The 20,368-nt window shown below is 44.7% G+C and overlaps 1 protein-coding gene across 11 annotated transcripts in view; it reads right to left on the reverse strand.

Moving 5' to 3' along the window:
* LOC106653886 (homeobox protein homothorax) overlaps window positions 1–20,368 on the reverse strand; it is a 318,679-nt gene that overhangs the window by 108,619 nt on the left and 189,692 nt on the right. For all 11 annotated transcript variants that reach the window (XM_014373524.2, XM_014373523.2, XM_023462676.1 and 8 more), the window contains one exon: window positions 2,727–2,875. In XM_014373524.2, coding sequence (XP_014229010.1) covers window positions 2,727–2,875 — 149 coding nt within the window. The remainder of the gene's footprint in view (window positions 1–2,726; window positions 2,876–20,368) is intronic.

Here is a 20,368-nt window from a genome sequence, read left to right on the forward strand (position 1 = left end):
TTCTCATTTTGTTGCACAGTAGCTCACACACAAATTCGTGAATTCGGTTAGCATACAATTAGCAAAAACTATAATTAAGCATAACTGATAATTAAATTTTCGCATAAACTCGTCAGCAATATTGTACGAAAGTTTTCTGGAATTTCGTTGAAGTTATACTTTAAGCAGAAGCGAAAGCGAAGTAGAGAGAGAGAGAGAGAGAGAGAGAGTGACAAGCCGGTGAAATTAAAGCGCAGGCGTATAGGTGCAAAATATGGAGTTGCGCGCAGGAATGAGAGTGAGTAGGAGGAACGCCGGGTGGAGAAGGAAGCTTACTAGCAAGAGATCGTGATATATACCGCTCTTCCGTCTAATTAAACTCTAGTCTGACGCGCCGCGTGTTTCTCCAGCAATGGACTAAAGTCATTCGTGCAATAAATGAAATGCTTGATAAAATTCCGCTTGCTGCTTCAAGTAACGAACTTTTAACGACACTTATTCGCTCGCACTAGTCGATCAAGTGCTTCTTCTTGTACTCTGTATTTGAAAGGTAGCGTTGTTTGCATTAAAAATGACTTTTGGCTTGATGAACCGAACTTGCAAGATCGCTAGAATACGATAATTCGACGTCTCAATTCAAGCTTCGAATTTCCGAACACACATTATCGAGCTACAACATTAAATTGCCAATATTTATCCAGCGAGGAAGAAAATATCCTCGCGTAATCTCAAATTTCGTCAAGTAATCATGGATAGCGACGGTGGCAGCTACGTTACAACGCCGCATATAGCTATCGCCGGGCGAATATAGAGTCTGCGAGCGTTCGTGTAATACGTAGACGCCCGCACGGTGCATCCCTCTTGGCCCGGCGATGGGCCGTGTTAAGCCAGATTCGATTAGCACGAGTCAGTCCATATATCGATCGCTCGGCTGCGCTCTATTCTAGTTTAAAGTTAACCAGCGCTCGTGCATTAGTAGCAATAGTGCCGCTAGTGCTGGTAGTAGTGGCAGCAGTAGGAGTGGTAGAAGCAGCAGAATCCCTGGCAAGGACCCTGACGACGTCATATCCAATCCATATAATATAGTCTAATGCCACCGACGCTCCTGCGCTGCTACAGCGTCACTGCACTGCTGCGTAGAGTGGTGTGAGCGACGCAGTAACAGGGGTGGAAGTTGCCCGTCGTCGCATCTATATGTATATATGAATACATCCCATCCTATCCTATCCCACCCTCTACTGCCAACGATTGGGCAGTAATGACATTAAGCGTCAAGCGCGAACACGGCACGCTGCAATATGATTATGTATCGGTTCCTCTCCCTTTCTGCACGTACACGCATATACCATCTCGTCTCTCTCGCACTCAGTCGCATAAACAACGTCCAGCCGTGCCATTGGTCACTTTCTCAGAGTTTGCGGCTGCTTCGATTCTGCTAAATTGCGTGTGCATTACGATGTACGACTATCTTACTACAAATTCGACCAGTTAAACCTAGCAAAAACGAAATTGAAATATACTTCGAGATCTCTTAATAAAGTCAACAAGTCCGCGGGAAATAACTCGAAAATTATTATTTTTAAGCAAGTGTCGCGACATGTGGTGTACTCTCGGTCGTTGGTTAGTTTACAGTGTCAAGCCGCTCGTGAAAGCCATACGATGCATATTATCGAGCCAAACGCCGCGTATTAAGTATAGAAGGTAAATCGCGTTGTGCTTTTTGCCGCTCGTATTACAACCGAATCGCTGCAGGGGGTTTGCTTACTATTGCTTGCTTGGCCACCCGACTGTGTACGTACACAATATATACCAAGGGAGTTGCCCCTTATTTCGGTATTAGCAGATTAGAAGATTATGCCCTATATGGCGACATCGAATATTGCATGACGCGTTCTAGCTTTCCTTATTTTTAAGACTTATTAGTTTTTTGTCAGAGAAACTTTAAATTATAAGCACTTTTCAATATTTAATTTTTCACTAGGATGCATTTAAATTTTAAAAATTGCAAATTCCAGTGCTATTAAAATTATTAGTTTCTCTTTTCCGCATTAGTAAATGAGTGACAAAATCAAAAGAAATTTCTGTCAGTGTACGAAGGTTTCTCGTAAAGTTGGCCGTTTAATTGGAAACAGAAAGAGAGTCGGCGTCGGTACGCGAATGCACTGCTCGCAGCGCGCGTGCGTGCAATTTCCGAATAAGAAGCAATAACAACAATTTCACGCTGCGTCTCGGCACTTTTTTGCAGAATTGGAATTTCACACGAGCTAACAGTTGTTGGCTGCAGCAGTAGTACAGCTTTCATCGCTCCGTGTGTCCGGAGTCACTTCGCAGAAGGCCCGATTTCGAACTCCTCTCTCGACACCTTGTTTCTTTTTTGTTTTTTCGCCTTTTTTTTCCCTACATCATTTCGCTCTTATCTGCGTCGTATAGCCGTACAGACGATGCGCGTTTTCTTCCTTTTATTCCGTTCGAAGTGTTTATAGAGCAAAAAGCCAAGTTCTACGAAGCGTCGTCGCAGAAACGAGTCCCATGTACATACAAGTGTGCGTGCGTTCGTGTGCGCGCGCGCGTCGCACGTTCCGTGCGTGTCTGAGAGACACAAAAATCATCACCCACCGTGATGAGTGCGCATATCCACGTGCGTCGAGGGAAGCGCGAAAAAAGTCCGCGTACGCGCATAGACCCCGGCAAGGACTGGAATACATTTATTTACACTTGCGTTTAGTGAGAATAGGAGCATAACTTACCGTCAGGTGTTGAAACAGCCACGCCCTGAGGATGTTGGTCGCGATTTTTGGAAAAATGCCTCTCTTCTTTTGGTTCTTCTTACCCGACGAGTCGTCGTCCTCCTCCCCCGTGCCTTCACCACTACCGATACTTGCGTTACTCGCGTCACCTGAAATACATATCCAACAATTAGTTGATGTCATTGTATCGTATATTACCTAACTATTATGAATTATGATTTAATGGCAGATTCATTGAAACTGTTTCATACGAAGAGTGAACAATTATGAGTCAGTTAAAATGACAAGTCAATTATTTTATTGTCTTAATTGGATCGATATATAAATACGAGTAGTAGATTTAATCAGATAGCATCTCGCTGAATGTGTATTTTTTGCACTCGGCTATACATATTAAACCGAGATCATCATGACAGCAGGAATTGACATATTAATGACATTAAGTAAGAGGAATCTAAATTAGACGTCGAGGGTCATTTTCAAGGAAATCCATGTGTAATAAAACGTCGAGTCTTGCGTTGCTACATTAACCCGATTCGTCTAAAAGAAAATTACCAGCAATCACGAATTTCGACTTGGCCATTTCGAGCTTCTATATTACTGTTATAGTACGTGGCTTGACTGCTTCACCCATTCGTTTTTCGTTCATTATTATATTATGGACTATGCAGTGAGCCAAACATCTTCGAAAGATTCATGTGCCCAAGAGCATGAATATCTTGAGGACAAAAACGTAAGAATCACGATGAAAGCTGGATAAGGTCATATACTAAACTGGAGCCGAAACATAAAATTTGATAAGTTTGAATTGAAATTTCGAAGACACTGAGAAAAATATATACTAGAGATTGTTTGCTTTTTCAAGTCTATACAAGCAACAGCAGCCGGTTTGCGCAGTACAACAGCGAAAAATACACGCATGGGGTAGAGGTTCACCCTAAGCATCTCTGTGATTTCTCCAGTGCGATAGAAGCTTGGGAAACGAAGCGTATACGATAAGATTCGGTCATTTATAATGACACTATTCTCTCTCTTTCTCTGAGGCAAACTATCAAATGAGACTCGCTTCGAAAATATCGAAGCTCCACTATCTTGCTGCGCTTGCCGTCCTTGAACAGGTTTCTTCTCTCTTCCTTTTTCACTTTCAAGGCAAAACAAAAGGCAGCCGCGAAGCACGTATTATTTTTGCAAAAGCATAGACGCTGCAAACATTTCAATGAAATCATTGTCTTTCGCACGTCAGGTTTTAAAATTAAATTAAAAATACCAAATGCGAAGCGCTTCAGTAGACGAAAAAGTAAAACGGGCGAAAAAAAAACAACAAAATTACGCTAAGGCTCGAGCCGCGCAAGAATGGCCAAGCGTCATATCGCCCTCGTGTTGATTTACGCAGCAGTCCGGGTGCATTTTTACTGCTACGTTATAGCGATTTAAGTGCGACCAATTACACGTTTACGCGCGTCCCTTCATGAGCTGCGAGCGCTCGCTCGAGTATTTCTCGCTCGCTACTCCAGCATTTTTCTCTCCCTTTAACGTCGCATTCTTTTCTTTCTGTCTTCTCTCATTTTGTTCTCTCCCCACCCCCTCCGCGCGCTCCTTCCCTCTTCCATCTTGCCTCGCTTGAACGCAAGTTTACTTATTTTAGCGCAATGGAAGTTAAGCACGTTTTACCTCTTCTCTATACATGTATACACGTGCTGGTAATCAACCCTTGCGCGCGTGTGCTATGCGAGCTTAAGCTTTATTTTTTTCGTCGAAAGAAATTTTTCTTCCTATAGCAGTAGTAGAATGAAATAAAATTACAGCCAGACAAGATTTATATACAAAATTTGACGAATCGTCGGTTTAAAAAATCGCTCGTGATGCGGCTTCACCGATTGCTCGAGCATTCCGTCTCTCTCGTTCTCTCCCTCTCGTTCGCTCGCTCTCTGTTTGCCCTGCGGTGAGAGAACCAAGAGAGCAAAATTTATTCCTGCAGTTAAAAAATCATCGCCGGACTCAAGAGAGCAATTTATCGATACGAACTTTATATATACCGGAGATGCAGAGCTTGAATAAATCCAGCGCAGGCCACAATGAAACGATGAAATGCATCGCGTTATGAGACCAGGTGAAGAAAAGGTACGAGTGTACGTAAGTATATAAGCCATCAAACTTGATGCGATTTCGACGTGTTTGCTTCGATCGGGTTTTTATTATATTCGCCTCGATGGAAACAGTTGTTAATGAATCTAGATTGGCGCAATATTATTTCAATATGATGAGGCTTCGTAAATTTAAATCGAAAATCATTTGATCGAACCCGAAAAAAGCCAGGGCAATTTACTAACATTTTCCGATGAAACAAGCTCGATCACGTAGTTATAACAAAAATCAAGTAAAGTAGTATTGTTTTATAATTTATTTCAAAATTAAACATCAAGTTGGTGAATTAAATAACTCGTTTATCGAAGCATGAGTAAATCTTACTTTATGATATAATAGTACGCTATCAAAAGAGTAAACAAAAATATAAGAGTTGCAAGAGGTATGTAGTTGAATATTAGAGGTAGGGAACGAGAAAAGCCAGTCCCCCGGAAGAAAAGTCACAGTGCCTATAAAAGCTGTGCCTCTCGTTCCCATTGCCGCGCGTATAGGCATCGCAACCCAAGAGCAGCAGGCAAGAGAAGCAGCAGCAGCAGCAGCAGCAGCAGCAGCAGCAGCAGTGGCGGTGGCGGCGCGGCAACAGTAGAGACGATGTGCATGCATGCATGCATGCGCATCGTCTACAGTATACACATACGCGCGTACATACATAGTTTGGAATTAAGTGCGAGTGGCACTTAAAGTGCTGATGCTGCTGCGCTGCAGCGTAGCTGAAGAGCGAGAAAGATAGTTACTTAGTTATAGTAGACAGCGAACGCTAATGTTTTCGCGTACAAGCCCGCAAAGCACATGCACACGCACTCATACACAGTTACTCTAAATCGAGAGAGACGGCTCGAGCAAGAGAAAGAGAGAGAGAGAGAGAAAGAGAGAAGGCCATTGAACCGTATTAAAACAAGCTGATTTTATCCACGATCCATGCAAAATCACGCGCACAGCGCTTCGTTCAATATTTGTGAAGTATACACCCGAAGAGAGAAAATATTTGCCATGTCGGAGGATTAGATTTTCCATGTGCACGAGCGCTCGCGCGCCGAGCTAAAGTTATGGTACATAATGGCACGGAAATTATACGGCTCTCGGGCTAAAGATGATGGAAAAAGCATTATCAACGCGCGAGCACGGAATCGAGTACTTGCGTGCGCGCGATGTAAAAGCTCTCTGGCATCGTAGCCAAGATTTTTTCAAAGAGCTTCGGGAGAAAGCAAAAATGTTGATTTTTCGATGATAGCTAAAGAGCAGCACTGTGTCGAGGCATAAAAATACAATGTGTGACGCTCGAGTAAATTATTACGCGCAATTATTAAATTTTCTGACGTAGGCCGAACGGACAGCGAATGCAACAATTGAAAATAAATCAAAATTTTCCACAAGGACGAGCTGCTCTCTCGGCGCAAAAGGTAAAAGGTAAAAGAAAAAAAAAATAAACGCACGCAGTAACAACGGGTAGAACACAAGCGAGAACACAAGAAAGGACAGAGTGTGTGTATATAATACGACGTACAATGAGGAAGAAAGCGAGGGAGAGAGATGCCCAACGGTATAAAGGTACAGTCTCGCACACGTGTATACGGAGTCGAGTGCGTTTATATGTGTATAGTAGTATTATATGGAGGCAAAGTTAGTCTTACAAATGAGTCGCGCGACGCGAATGATTTAGTGTACGACGGTGCTGTGTGTAGCAACTATCTCTCTTCTTGCAACGAGTTGCGCTGCCGCCGACGCTGCCGCCCGTCGCCGCTGCCACCGTCACCGCTGCCTCTACCGCTGCTGCTGCTGCTGGTGTAGCATGTTAACCTTTACCGTCCGCGTTCGCCACTTGCTCTCTCTCTCTCTCTCTCTCTCTCTCTCTGTCTCTCGCGTGGGTGGCTAGTTATATGTACTTTAGTTATTAGTATAGTGTGTGCACTACCTGACCGACTCTATATACGCTTTAATACACTCGATGAATAATAAATTCAATAGCAATTGCAGAGCTCGACGCTACCGCAAATAAACATCTTGTGATTGATATTTTATTGTACGAGCTGTGCATTTGTGCTCTGACGCCGTATAATCATACCTCAAAGTACAATCGAGCCGTAAACAATCGGCGCATTAAAGCACAGGTGATTGCGGAAAAAAATAATTGAATGCCCCCTTGTGTGCTCGCTGAGCACGTGCCTCGTCAAAAGGAGCTTGCGAATGATTTTATTGAATCAAAAGCTTGATCAATTAATCAACAATTTTAAAAGTAAATAGTGCGAAAATTTTTCCCTCTTTCTCTCTCTCTGTTATCGTGTTTATTTTGCGAACGAATCAACAAAAATATGAAATAAGTGGCGATAAGTCGTTGTCGCTATTTCAACATCTAGCGTTTAGTCCTGACGTTTATCCGATTCGGCCAACGCACATCGCACGGGCAATTTTATGTCAACTTAAGGATCTATCGATACGACTCGATGTCGATTCCAAGCAGAAATGCGCACGCTCCCGGCATACCAATGAAGATATCGAAACGAGGATTTGTCTTGCGAGTAAAAGATCATTCTAAATATTTGCATGACTGACATGTTTTTCATCTATGGTAATTTATGGAACTCGTAAATCTAGCTGCGTAGATACTAATTCAATGACCGATCCAATTGAAATGAACTAAAAACGTAATTTCATTCTCTAAGATATGATCGATGCATTGTACGCGTTTCTTTCAGCAATGGATACTATCAGACAATTTGGACTTTTTTCTTGGCTATTTTGGCTTCGATCTCGAATCCGAACTTTGGTAAGAAGATAAGAAAAATCAGTTTTGCGTTGAATCGTGTACACAAAGAGAGAAAGAAAAAGAAAGAAGCAAAGTAACATAGAGCACATAACACAGAAGCGGTGGTGAACAATAGCATCTCACGCGTGGCCAATTAAGACACGATCTCACGTGCCAGTGCAGGTAATTATCATAGTAACGGGAAGCGGCAACGCATCTCTCTCTCGCGTTAACCCAAGGTGTAATGCAAGGCGAAGGACACGAAGGGCAGCGGGAAGGCATTAATTAGGCGCAATCTCCGTACGTGCTGCTCGCGATATCTTCGACATGCCACCGAGCTACTGGGCTGGCCGCCTTGTCTGCCTCATTCTCTCTCCCTGTGTATATGCGGCCAAAGCTAATCCGACCTATGTGCTCTCCCTTGTATATATGCGCACGCCTGATTCAGCCGTTGGATTACTGTTTCAATTGGTATCATCCTGCGCGATATTGGACGACTGATTTACGCCACGAGATCGATATCCGCCACACACTGAGACTCTCAAAATTTCAACGAATAATAGAAACTATATATACGACTATTGGACTTGTGCATCTCGATCCCTTCAGAGCCTTGCCCTGTCGCAGTGCTATTCCAGCGAGTCGTCAACAACAATTTTAATTAGACCCATTTTGGAACTCGTTACTCTCGCGAGTATTTACATTTGAGCGTGCATATGATGCAAAAATTCTTAAATAGGGTTTGCTAAATAGAGGAAACTGAAGACGACTCTATACGAGTACTTTGAAAACAACTGACTAAATTTAACCACAGAAGTTGAAAAAGAAAAAAAGAAAAAAACTTGGAAAAAGATAAAAATACGCCCTCAGTACCCAAACATCTCTCGGGAGACTGAATGGCTAAAATGACGTGATATAGCAAGCAAATGTGAAGACATGTGACAAGCATGTGTCGTTCTACGCGGAGCTCTGTTGTTAAATGCACAATATTCGTGACTTTCGACCAAGTTTTTGAAAACAATTTCGACAATTCAAATGTAATTCAAAATTATAAATAGTCATACAATCGGATCTCTGATTTTATGGTTGTATGTGTACACTTTGCTTGGTTACATGTTCTTCAATGGAAATCATATTTTCACTATGCCTAGACATTTATTTTAAGCAGCTGTTTCGGTGCAGAGGGCAATCAGAAAATTGCCTAATGACAAACGATGAGTAGCAACATTAGCCTGTAAATCAAGCCAAGAAAAATAATAGGAAAAGTTTGCGTATGCAGAGCTGAAAATAGAATCTAATCCCCTTTGAAATCGGCGGTCGCGCATGATTTGTCGCAAATGGTTCTACGCATATAGTTACATATAACTGCTAGAACCATTATGCCGGAGAAAGAGCGAAAGCTTAATGTCCACAATTCATCAAGTTGTATAAGAGAAAGAAAGAGAGAGAAAGAGAGAGACCCAAAGAGCAAGAGAGAGAGAGAGTAAAACGGAACAAGAAAAGCCTGTCGCTAGTGATGCCTATAATTATCTTGGACTGCACGCTTGCGTGCGCATATAAAACAGTCTCGATTTTCGCGATAATTATCACGGCGACGTGGAGTCGTCAAACGAATTTTATAATAATAATAACAATAATTGCAGCGAAGATTCGTAAGCATAGCAATGGGGCAGAAAACTCGAGACAGACACTGCACGCATTTCGCTGCATAACATAAAGCGCGCGTAACTCTTGTTTTTTTGTTTCGTTGTTTTTTCGTAGATGTGGGATGTGCGTGCACTTGTCCGAGGAGACCCCATAAATTTACGCTGCAAGTGTATGAGTCTTTGTAACTGCACAGCCAGAGGACCCCAACGATCTCATTGCAGAACGAGATTCTTGTTAGTTTTGAAACTGAGCTGAGAACGAAGGCGAATAATATTTAGCATTGACTGCTGCTCCCGTGCTTGCTTCGATGCGTTTGCAAATTAATCGCTACATGTATCATATGTAAATTGTTCTAACTTAACAAATGCCAATGAATTTACTCGATACTGCACGGGAAAGATCGGAGAAGCGATTAAAGGTATTTTCAGGTGAATTTTCACCTCAACAGCATTCCCGGCAAAAATGGAAAAATCCCGAGCCAGGCGAGAAAGCGCAAAAGAAGAAGATCGTTCATCACGAGGCGAACCCGCATCGCAGGCGCGCGCTCGCGACACTCGCAAGCTCGAGCCCGATTATTTGTAGATTTTGCATTCGGATGGCTTGGAGTGTGCAATTTATATTCACGAGCCGCAACGCGCGGACGCGTGAATCATAAAAAAAAAGGAGAGAAAAGGTCACGAGGCAATCGGGCTAGCATTAAAAAGCAAACAAATTTTATAATACTCGAAAAAAGTCCTCGTAAAATCCCACGTGTGTACGCCGTGTACGTGCATATATAGTACGGAGCGCGCGCGCGTGAGTGTGTAGGTTGACATCGTCGTATAGTCGCTGCAGTCGTCGTCGTCGTCGTAGTCGTCGTAGTCGTCGACGCCGTCAACTATTATTCAGTATTCACAGTCACATGCACAGCACACGGGTAGAAACTGCACAGAGAGCCATCAGTGACATTTTGAGTGACACGCACGTTTAGTTTTATTGTCGCGAGCGCCCCTCTCGTCATGTCTTTTGCGCTCTTTTCGCGCCTCCGTGTGCAGTATATAGCAGCAATAAAACACGTGCCGACGACAAATTCGGCGCGATCGTGCGATCACAAAATCAGCCGAGCGTCACCCACCTATATACATACACGTACCGTATATATATACGTAGAGAGCAGCATGTGCATCCCAGCCATGAGAGCGAATTTTCGAGAGATCATGACTGTAGCTCGACTTCGATGCATTTTCTCTACTCGCACTCAGCAAAACTACGATTAGACCGATTGGAGTGTGACAATTAATTGCGCACCAATGCGCATAACGCAGCAATCAGTCGCTGCTTCGATCGTCTTATTTTTCGAGTCTCGTGCAAAACGAATACATAAATTGTCTGGAAGAGTCATTGCCAAAATAGACGAAGAACGATCGAGTTTGACTGCTGTAAAAATATAACTGACTAAAGTCAAATCGCTCAATCTAATTGTTCTTTTGACTGCTCGAATTAATGAAAATGATAAAAAACTCATCAATGAGCATATTTGACGAATCTACCAATCGCTACAAAGATGAAAATCACGAATGGTAGAATATTGTAGCATGAAAATGGCATCGAATGTGAATATTGGCAAAAAAAGTTAGTCCGATACAATATTGGCCCTGGTGAATATTTCTACATGGGAAACAATCTCTCGTTAGTGCTTGCATGTGCCGTTGAAGGTGAGTGTGTATACGAGCAGTCGCAAGAAAACGACGCGACGCATCGATACTTATGTATATGCAACGCGTCTGCCATGTATGCATATTCGCACACGAGCAGAAAAGAAGACAGGAGAGAGAAAATCGCAAGCGAGTGCCGAGAGGCAGCATTCCATCAAACCAGACTTCATCTTGTCTGAGCTCGGCAGTGCCGCAGCATCGGCGCATTGCACTGCTCTCCCCCTCTCTCTCTTCTTTCTCTCCTTCTCTCAGCTTGTACGCATGCAGATCCTACAGACACGATCTCACTCTTCACTTTGATTCTCTCGTTTTCCATCATGCTTATATTGCATATACACTGCAGTGCACATACACGCATACATACACGATTCACGCATGTACGCTTATATTTGGTTTTCTCTTCTTGCGCCTCGATAAAGCACACAGACGCGTTTTCTCAGCAAGTGGCAACGTGCACTCCCTGCGAACACGACGAGAATATCGTTTGATTGTGTCTCGTACGTGGATTTGCTTTAACGACCTCGCAAGCAGACACTGAGGATTGAGAACTTATTATCGATCGCACATGTAAATCAAAAAGGAGTAAAAGCGCGACAAAAAAAAATCATAATACAGTTGAAAAAGCTGCATTTTCTTAAACTAAAGTTTGAGTCTCGAGGGTCGACGAGGCGTAAGTGTGTCATCCAGAACGATGTACACAATAATCGTATCGTTCGCGTACACGGACACACATATGCGTCCAGGCCACGGCGCGCACTCGAGTTTATATATAATACGAATGCGTAAAAGCAAAGTTGCGCGTGTACAAGACAATAAATCACTCGCGCGGATAAGCCCCTGAAAAACGATTAACTTCTCAGCGAAGATATTTTACGAGTCCCCGAGGATGAGTCGCATCTGTTTTTTCCTCCGCTGGCGAGAGCGCCGGAAGTACGCGTACACGCAGTACCGAATTATGCGCGTGCGTATATAGATATGTCTGCTATGTGTGTGTGTGTGTGTGTGTGTGTGTGTGTGTGTGTGTGTGTGTGTACATAGAGTATAGAGTACACACAAACACGCATATATATATAGAGGTATAAAGTAAGCAGTGCGCAAGGGTGAATCGAAGTGACAGAAACATAGAGAAGGACCACCGAGTCGTCGTCGCGGGGACCGACAAGCCACCGAGAGATAATGATCTCATAAATCACTATACACGAGCCGGCTCGTATTAGCCTTCGTTTTACGATGCACTTATATGCTCGCGCGCGGGTTGTTAGTCCGTATACATTCGGTACAGATCTCGCATGCTCCGACGTAGCTGCAGCTGCATATACCTACATACATATCGAAGGGAGCCGCTCTTCGCGCTTGCTGCACGTGCTGCAGTGCTCTGTTATATAGTCTGCACCTCGGGCTTGGCCGTATCGTATCCGAGGCTCGAATAATTAGAAAGAGGCAGTTCGTGGCCGCGCACTCGAAAGTCGAAAGCCGCGATACCGCAGCGCGAGGAGCTGCTGCTCCGAGTGTTTCGCTTTATCGCAATCGTCTGTGCGATGCGAGTGTAGCGGATTGCACGCTGCTGCGATCGCGGTGAAAATTCCCGGAAAATCTTTTGCTTGATTAATGAAGCGAGCCGGCGTTGATTATTTCCAAGAATCGTCACTTTTTGCGTACGGCTAGATACGCGCCGCATTTACATATGCAATTTTAATTTAAGATCGACGCGCGCGTGTACGAGTATAGATGACCGATTAAAACGCGTGATGATTAATGTTTCATTCTTATGTAGGGTATATACGCGCGTGCCACGCAATAGTGGACTCGTAACTCGCTGTGCCGCTACCATAAATACGGCCGGGGCGATTTACCACCTCCAATACGACTCGAATTGATTTATTCTGTGCCTTACACGCGCCTTTCGTTTCGCTTGTTCTCTAGCTATCTCTCTCTCTCTTCGACGGGTTTCTTCTTCTTCGTTACTGCACTAACCCTTTGGCCACTTTTCGTTCTCATAAATACGTGATATTGCCTGCGCTCGTAAGCCATAAGCCTGAGACATCTTCCATGTCGTACACTGTAAGTGAGCCAATTAACGCTGAATCTTTTATGCCCAAACGGCCCACAGTGCAGTGCGCCTCGGCGGCGGCGGCGGCGTCGATGCATAAACACATGCACTACTCGAATTATTGATAAAGTTTGATCGATGAACGACGTTATAGCTGCAGCGGTGCCGCACGAGCTTCTTTTGCTGTCTATTAAAGCACATGCAGAGGCTCGACTTTTTATAGAAATGATTCCACACGGCCAGCTAGCACAAATGGCGGATGAATTTTAGCCACGGTAGAATTAAAATTGGTTGCAGCGAACGAAAGCGAACTAGCCGATGACGATGATTATCGAGCAAATACTCAAGTCCCATCGTACAATAAGAGCACAATAAGTTGCAACGCGTCAGGAGCGCAATCAAGAAAGCGTAAAAGCGAACTCGGAGATGAGCAGTGGCAGCCCGCGCTCCTCGCCACCGTTTAGAATATCATCGAGTACGTATATAGGAGCTCGTATAAGCTCTCGAGATTGTTTGTCGTCAAACTTAGCTCTCGAGTACACATCTCGAGGGACGCGCGTGCTGGTATAGCACGCACCCACATTTTGCGCGGCGCTTGTGCGTGTGGACTTCTGTGCGTGCCGTGCAAAAGAAACAGGAGAGAGAGAGAGAGAGAGAGAGAGCAACTGTTGCTGCGTAAATACAAGGAAACGCGCACGCTGTATGTAGGCTAGGATGCATTCCACACTCGACGTACGCCACACGTATAGCGTATTGTGTTCTCAACGGCGATCCCATTCGGCAATCGTGCAAAAGCTCTCGAAGTCGCTCGTCGAGTGCGCCACGTCAAGATATACCCTCTGTTATGCTTTCGCTCCTCGAGTGTGCTACTACTACTACTAATACTACTTGTAGACATGTATGCAGGCCGAGGCGACCACCCCTATGTGCGTAGCACCTAGTATAATACGAGGCCAACCCTTTTCTTTTGCTGTGGCGACGGAGTGTGCCGAGCTACACGCACACGAACACACACACAGACAATAAGAGAGAGAGAGAGACAAGACTTGGCGACGCGTAGCCTCGACGACTAGTCTTCCATTGACCTCAAAGCGATTTCCAGCAGAGCGGAAAAATTGCTTGGCTTTATTATTGTGCCGAGCGTCGAGAAGCATGTATAATGCCGAGCTTCAGCGATCGGCCCCGCGCGCACCAGCTATTATTACATTATGGAGCTCGAAGAATAACAACTCGAGCTACTTTGCGCATCCAATTATTCCGTTCAAACAAGAGCCCGCGCGCGAGGCAACGAGTTTTATTGTCTCGCCTAATTGCTCGAATAGCTATACACGCACTACTCCTCGCAGCTAATGTCGTCATAATGAAATGTAAACCGATTGACAGCCACTACGTATAGAGCTGACTCCTCGCGCGCGTATACGTGGCTCGAGATCGTGTGTGCGCGCGGCTTATGCATTGTAACGATGATTGCAAAGATATGAAAGGACATCGCGCCTATACGGGCAGCAGCAGCAGCTCTTACACACACCGCACACGTACAAACATGCGCGAGGAGATAACGATCTTAACATAATAATGCGCGTTGCAGCTCGAGAGAAGAAAAAATTCCTCGCTCGACCTATACAGCGTACACAGCATTCCTCGAGCAACAACGCACCGAGCTCGATACAGAAAGCGACTCTCGAGTATGTTCTATACATGGAATATACGTAGGACACCGTGAGCTTGAGGCTTTGTGAGCGTCTGAGCCTCGAGTGCAGCATCATCCAAAAGTCCGCGTCCACTGCACACACACACACACATTGCCGCACACATACGGTGTCGCCCATGAAAGACGCACAAGGCTCGTGTTGCCGCTAATTAACGAGCTGCATTGCACTCGATCTCTCCTCCGCTATATATACGACTGAGGGAGAGAAAAGGTGTTGAAATCAAGTCGCAGTAATTCACACACGCACACACACGAACGCGCACTCACTTACACATCCCGAGTCTGATGATGCTGAAGAGAGAGAGAGGGAGGGAGAGACAGAGCGAGAGTGAGTGAAGGTAAAAAAGGTCCAGTTGGAGTGTGTGGTATTGCAAGTTGCTGAGTGCAGGAACTAATAGCCTGGGAAGAGAGAAACAAGATAAGCCGCGAGACGAGACGACAACCATGGAGTCCGAGTCGATAATTTGTTAGAGGCTGCCAAGACAGCGACGTCTCTATTAAAAGCTCTCAGCGCCTCCACACACACACAGCTAATCATTGAATATTCAAATAACATATTTATAAATACATACGCCATCTTGCCTATACCGATGCTGCGCCGCATCACAATCCGGCACTTCTTGCAATTTATACAGTGTGGGAGAAATCTCGCACGCACGCACTATCCTGATCGTTTACAAAAACGTGCCTTTACCGGATCTTTGTCCACGCCTTTCGAGGATGGAACTTTTTTTCTTGCTTTTCTACTTTTTCATTTATCGCTTGTATTGACCACATGAGAAACACGAACTCGTTCATTTGAGTGACGTATTCGCGTTGAAAATCCTGCTCGATCTAAGATATCACAGTAAAATTCACTTTCCTCTGACCATAATTTAACTTAAAACCAAAAGTTGACTTGAAAACTCTTAAAAACCAATGAGCCGCTTCATGATGTTTGTGTTCACGGTTATTACGTGTATATATCTACGATTGTAAAGATACATTTTCTCGAATGATGAATTAACGAAATAAACTATAGAATATCCTTTAGTAACCTCGACGAGTTGCAGTGCAAAAAGAGTAGAGGGCCCAGCATGCAAGATTAAAACGAACGTCCTCGTATAACTTTTAATTTTAACGAGCTTGCAGCTCGCTTCGCTGCAACTTCCAAGATGAGAAACGGTCAGAAAGTACGATGACAAGGTCGCTCGCAAATTTCGTGGGAGGCATACTTGCACGCATGCAAGAGGAAGAGCCGTTTATACACGAGCCGATTCGCACGGATAATATACCCACAAACTTAAGGACTGTCGAAAAAGGGGTCATTGTTGCATGATTACAAAAGAGGAATTCCTTTCGTGAAGAGTAAATATATTATGATTAAAATTGTACCGAATCAAATAATTTGAATCGAGAGGTAATTAATACAAAGCATTTTTATGAGTATATTTTTGGATATATGGAAATTTTCAGAATCTTGAAACTTCAGAATTTCTGAAAATCACGTAATTAAGTACTGTACGTAAGGACAAAAGATGTCCTTGAAATTCAAAAAAGCAGAAGAAGGCACAAAGGTGTCAGCTACATTACCAAACGGGCAACTCTTTCGAGAAGGGCAATTACAGAGCATTGAATGTCAAAGAAAAAGAGAGGGAGAGTCGGCAATGCACTTTTGTTGCGGTGCTGGTTCATTTGCTAATATGAGTTGCTCAGATAGTTTTTTTTTTTTTTTTTTGACTCGACCCACCCGGCATTGTTACAAGATCCCCTCCACGTTGCTCATTCGAGTTTTAACAATAATGCTTGCTTTATTACGTCCATTGGATGAATTGTCAAACATGTATAGTGCTTAATTGTTCTTTTGTGATGAAAATGCGCAAAACTACGGCGTTAAAAAACACACGATCGGGAGCGTGCTGAAATTCGGTCCAAATTAACGGTAATAATTCTGCATGTTTCATTACTACTGTAAATGAGACGAATTTTTTACATCGGGATTTAGATTTTAATTGATGCGTGCATGCCATCTGTCTGCTGCTGCGGAATAACCAATTTTACGTTCAATCTCAATGTCAGTCGCAAGTTGCACGAGCTTGAAAAAGAGGATGATCCCTAAACGACATCTCGCGCTGCACGTGTATAGGTATATATATGTATCCGCTTCAATTTGAGCGCGCTAGACATAGGCAACGAAAAAAAGCGAGACAGCGTACACATCAGAATGGAGCCAAAATAAGCCAGTCAGTCCGAATTGTCCTGCAACATCAAAGCCAAATAAACGAAAAAAATCAGCGCTGTCCGGTAAAAATCGAGCGTTACGGCGGCGGCGTAGTCGTAGTGCACAACCCCTCCTCCTCGCCAGACCATGGGGAAGAGGGAGCCAAAAGAGCGAATAAAAAAACAACAAACGCTGCTCAGGGTAGAAAAAAAGGGAGAAAAGAGTGCCTGGCCATGTTATATACGTATATATGGAGCTACGCAGTTGCGAGCGGGTGGGCAGGCGTAGCGCGAGCAAAGGGTAGTTTTCTCCGTTTCGAGTGCAAAAAAGCCGGCTGTGTGTTGTACTCTGGACGCACACAACTTGGTAAATACTAGAATACCAGGCGCTGTGTGTGTGTGTGTGTGTGTGTGTGTGTGTGTATGCTGTATACAGGATCACGTGGAGAGCGCAGTTTACCGACTTTATTATATAGCACAGGCGCGTATATATACAGGCTTTGGCTAGGCTGGCAGAGAACCGGCGGTGGTGCGAGCGGGAGGAGAGGCGAGTTTGGGAAACGTAGTATATACGAACTCTCCACGAACCCTGCAGCTGTCAAACGCAGCCAGAATCTTCTTCTGCCAGTGACAGCCTGGAAATGAAGAGAATGCTGACGGCGTGCAGCCTTCTCACTCTCTCATTTGCTCTTGCTTCTCGGGTGTATACACGAAACCACCTCGCTGTGTGTTACCCCCCGTGCCCGAGTCTATCGTAGCGTACATCGTACCATGCGTTTCGCACTCTCTCTTACTATACACGCAAGCTCGTGTATATGTACATAGGTAGAGTCGGCAGCAAAGGCAGAGACAGAGAGCCAGGCGCGCGCACGAGATGTACGGATGCTTCTTTTCTTTCTTCATGTTTATTGAGAGAGGGCGCAATAGTGGGAAGGAGGGAGGATTTAATCGTAGATGCAATTATTTTTCTTGTATTGAAAGAGAGCTGCTGCCAGAAATTGCGTACACCTACCAATGGATATCGTATACTCGACCTATAATGTGTGTGGGTCGATGGAAATTGAATTGAACTTTTGGTATATCTGCTAATGACTCGGTAGAGCTCCGTGCCGACAAGTACCGTTTTTTTTTAAATTTCAAGCTCGGCATCGATGAGGAATACTCGCAACCCGGAATAAAGCACGTATTGCGGCTAAAAGCATTCGCGAAGCAGAGAAAAATGAAGATGTGAGTACGCCGCAGTTTTCCAAGAAGAAGATAATATGAAAAATGTATTTTGCCATATTCGCGACTCTTTACTGTATATGCAAGCTCGCAGCTGGCTCAGCGAGTTCTCTCTGCGGTATATACTGATTCTCGGAGACACATTTCGGCTGTATTATCCGCGCTCGCGTGCGAATACGTACACGCATATGGCGGTGCTCCGCGTACGCGTATACGCGCCGTGAAAATTACGGAAAAAGGGACTGAGTGAGACAAAGAGTCATATTCCATCCTTTCAAGCGCTTTACGTACATTTCTCTCTTTCTCTCGGCTAGGATATTAATGCGTATGAATATTCGCGATGCGCGAGAGCATAGCTGTGCGCAGAGCATTGTGCCCATCTCGCTCGCTCTCTAGCTCTCGTCGTCGTCGTTGCGCGCATGTATATAGCTGTGCTTTGGAAATCTGCGCGCGGCTTTTCATTGTTCCTTCCGTACGCCACGAGTGTGCGGTAAATATATACGTATATATATGTGTGTGCAGGAGCGAACGCTTTGTACTTGTTCGCGACGTCGTCACAGCTCGAGCTCCAGAACTATTTCTATCTTTGAATAAGGAACTAATGAATATCCCTCGTGGACCTCGAGCTCGCGTAATTCTCTCTCTCTCTCTCTCTCTCTCTGCCCTATACCACGCCTTCGTAGCTTCTATATATATCCCCTTTTCTCGTTTTCTCCTGTCTTTTAACTTACGCTCACGTGTTTAATATTAAACGCGGATAAACGCGCGAGCTGAAAGACAACACACGCCGCGCGTCGTCAAGCGCGTTCGAGGCTTTTATATAATACACAATATTTCGCGCGCGCGCGTGTATACGCTTATCGAGTCTCTTACGACAATCGCTCGCGGACGCTGAGCCAAGACCTCGTCGTCGTGTAGTCACCGTCACCGTCGCCGTCCTCGTTGCTGCTGTTGTTGTTGTTGTTGTTTTTGTAAATCGCGCCGCGTGCACTGTGAATCTCATTTAAACGTTGCTCGAGCCGGAGAGACAATCGGTCGGTATATACGTACCGCATTGAATTCTCGGTGGCGCGCGGCAAGCCGTGTTATCGAGTTTACGTCAACTACCGCAAGCCCAAGCCCACGAGGCGCGCACATAATCCATTGTCGCTCCCGAGACAATCAAGCGCCCAAGAAGAGAGAGAGAGAGAGACCGGCATGAGCAACGGAGCATGTAAATATCTCGAGCTACAAGTTGATATCGCGGAAGTAACTGAAAAACATATTGTGCTCTTCGCGCTCGCAACTGCAACTCGTACACATATATATACCGAATCTCTCGTGCGCGCCTATATATAAAGTATATTATATGAATGTATACGCGAGTGGCTACGTGCCAGAGAAATGCATCATCGCTCGGGGCCCTAATGCAGGCGAATAAAAAGAAAAAGAAGAAGAAGTAGCGGCAGCAGCAGCAGCGCAGCAAAAGAGAGGCCTGCCAGTGATGGATCGTCCAATCAGTGCTGCAAGATGGAGCACTGCACGCCGTTGGACTCGGCTCTCGCGCAAATGCGGCACAGATAAAGAGAGGAGAGCAACGACGCACAAGAGAGGCGAGGTCACGGTCGGGTCGCGTGTTGTTGTACACTGCAGCACACCACTGCACACGGCCGCTTCATAACGTATAATGCACACACGCAGGCACACATACACGTGCACCACCGTCGCTAATCGAACAACACGTATTGTGCGCCGAGCCACGCACACCGATACGACTCGTGAGCGTATATACTATAATATACTCACCGGGCCAGCCGCTCGCAGCTCTGCCTTTTTTTTTCTCTTCTCTCGCAGTCGCTTCGAGGTGCAACGTACGCGTCTTTTACGTAATCTTTTGCGCTTTATGCCGTGTTATTTTCACGCTTGCAAATGCACTAAACTCGCTCTTTATTGACTCTTACGCTCGAGAGGTTTTTTTTCCATAAACCATAATAAGTATTTTTCCACAAAACTGATAAATCAAAGTTAGCGGGCGCGACGAGAATTATCAAGAGCGTTTTATATTTTTGGGAGCTCGGAAGAAAAAGTTTTTCAATCATGCGTTGAATCGATAAGATTCTCCACGTGCCTAGCGCGTATACGCGGTTCAAGAGATTAGAAAGAAAATCCGATACATTGCGACGTATCTGTGTGGATAAGTCGTCGAGCCGTGCCGAGTGCCGCAAAACAGCATCGAGCTAGTGACCACAT

The sequence above is a fragment of the Trichogramma pretiosum genome, unplaced genomic scaffold, assembly GCF_000599845.2.
Source record: "Trichogramma pretiosum strain Unisexual culture from Peru unplaced genomic scaffold, Tpre_2.0 scaffold11, whole genome shotgun sequence".
NCBI classification, from domain to species: domain Eukaryota; kingdom Metazoa; phylum Arthropoda; class Insecta; order Hymenoptera; family Trichogrammatidae; genus Trichogramma; species Trichogramma pretiosum.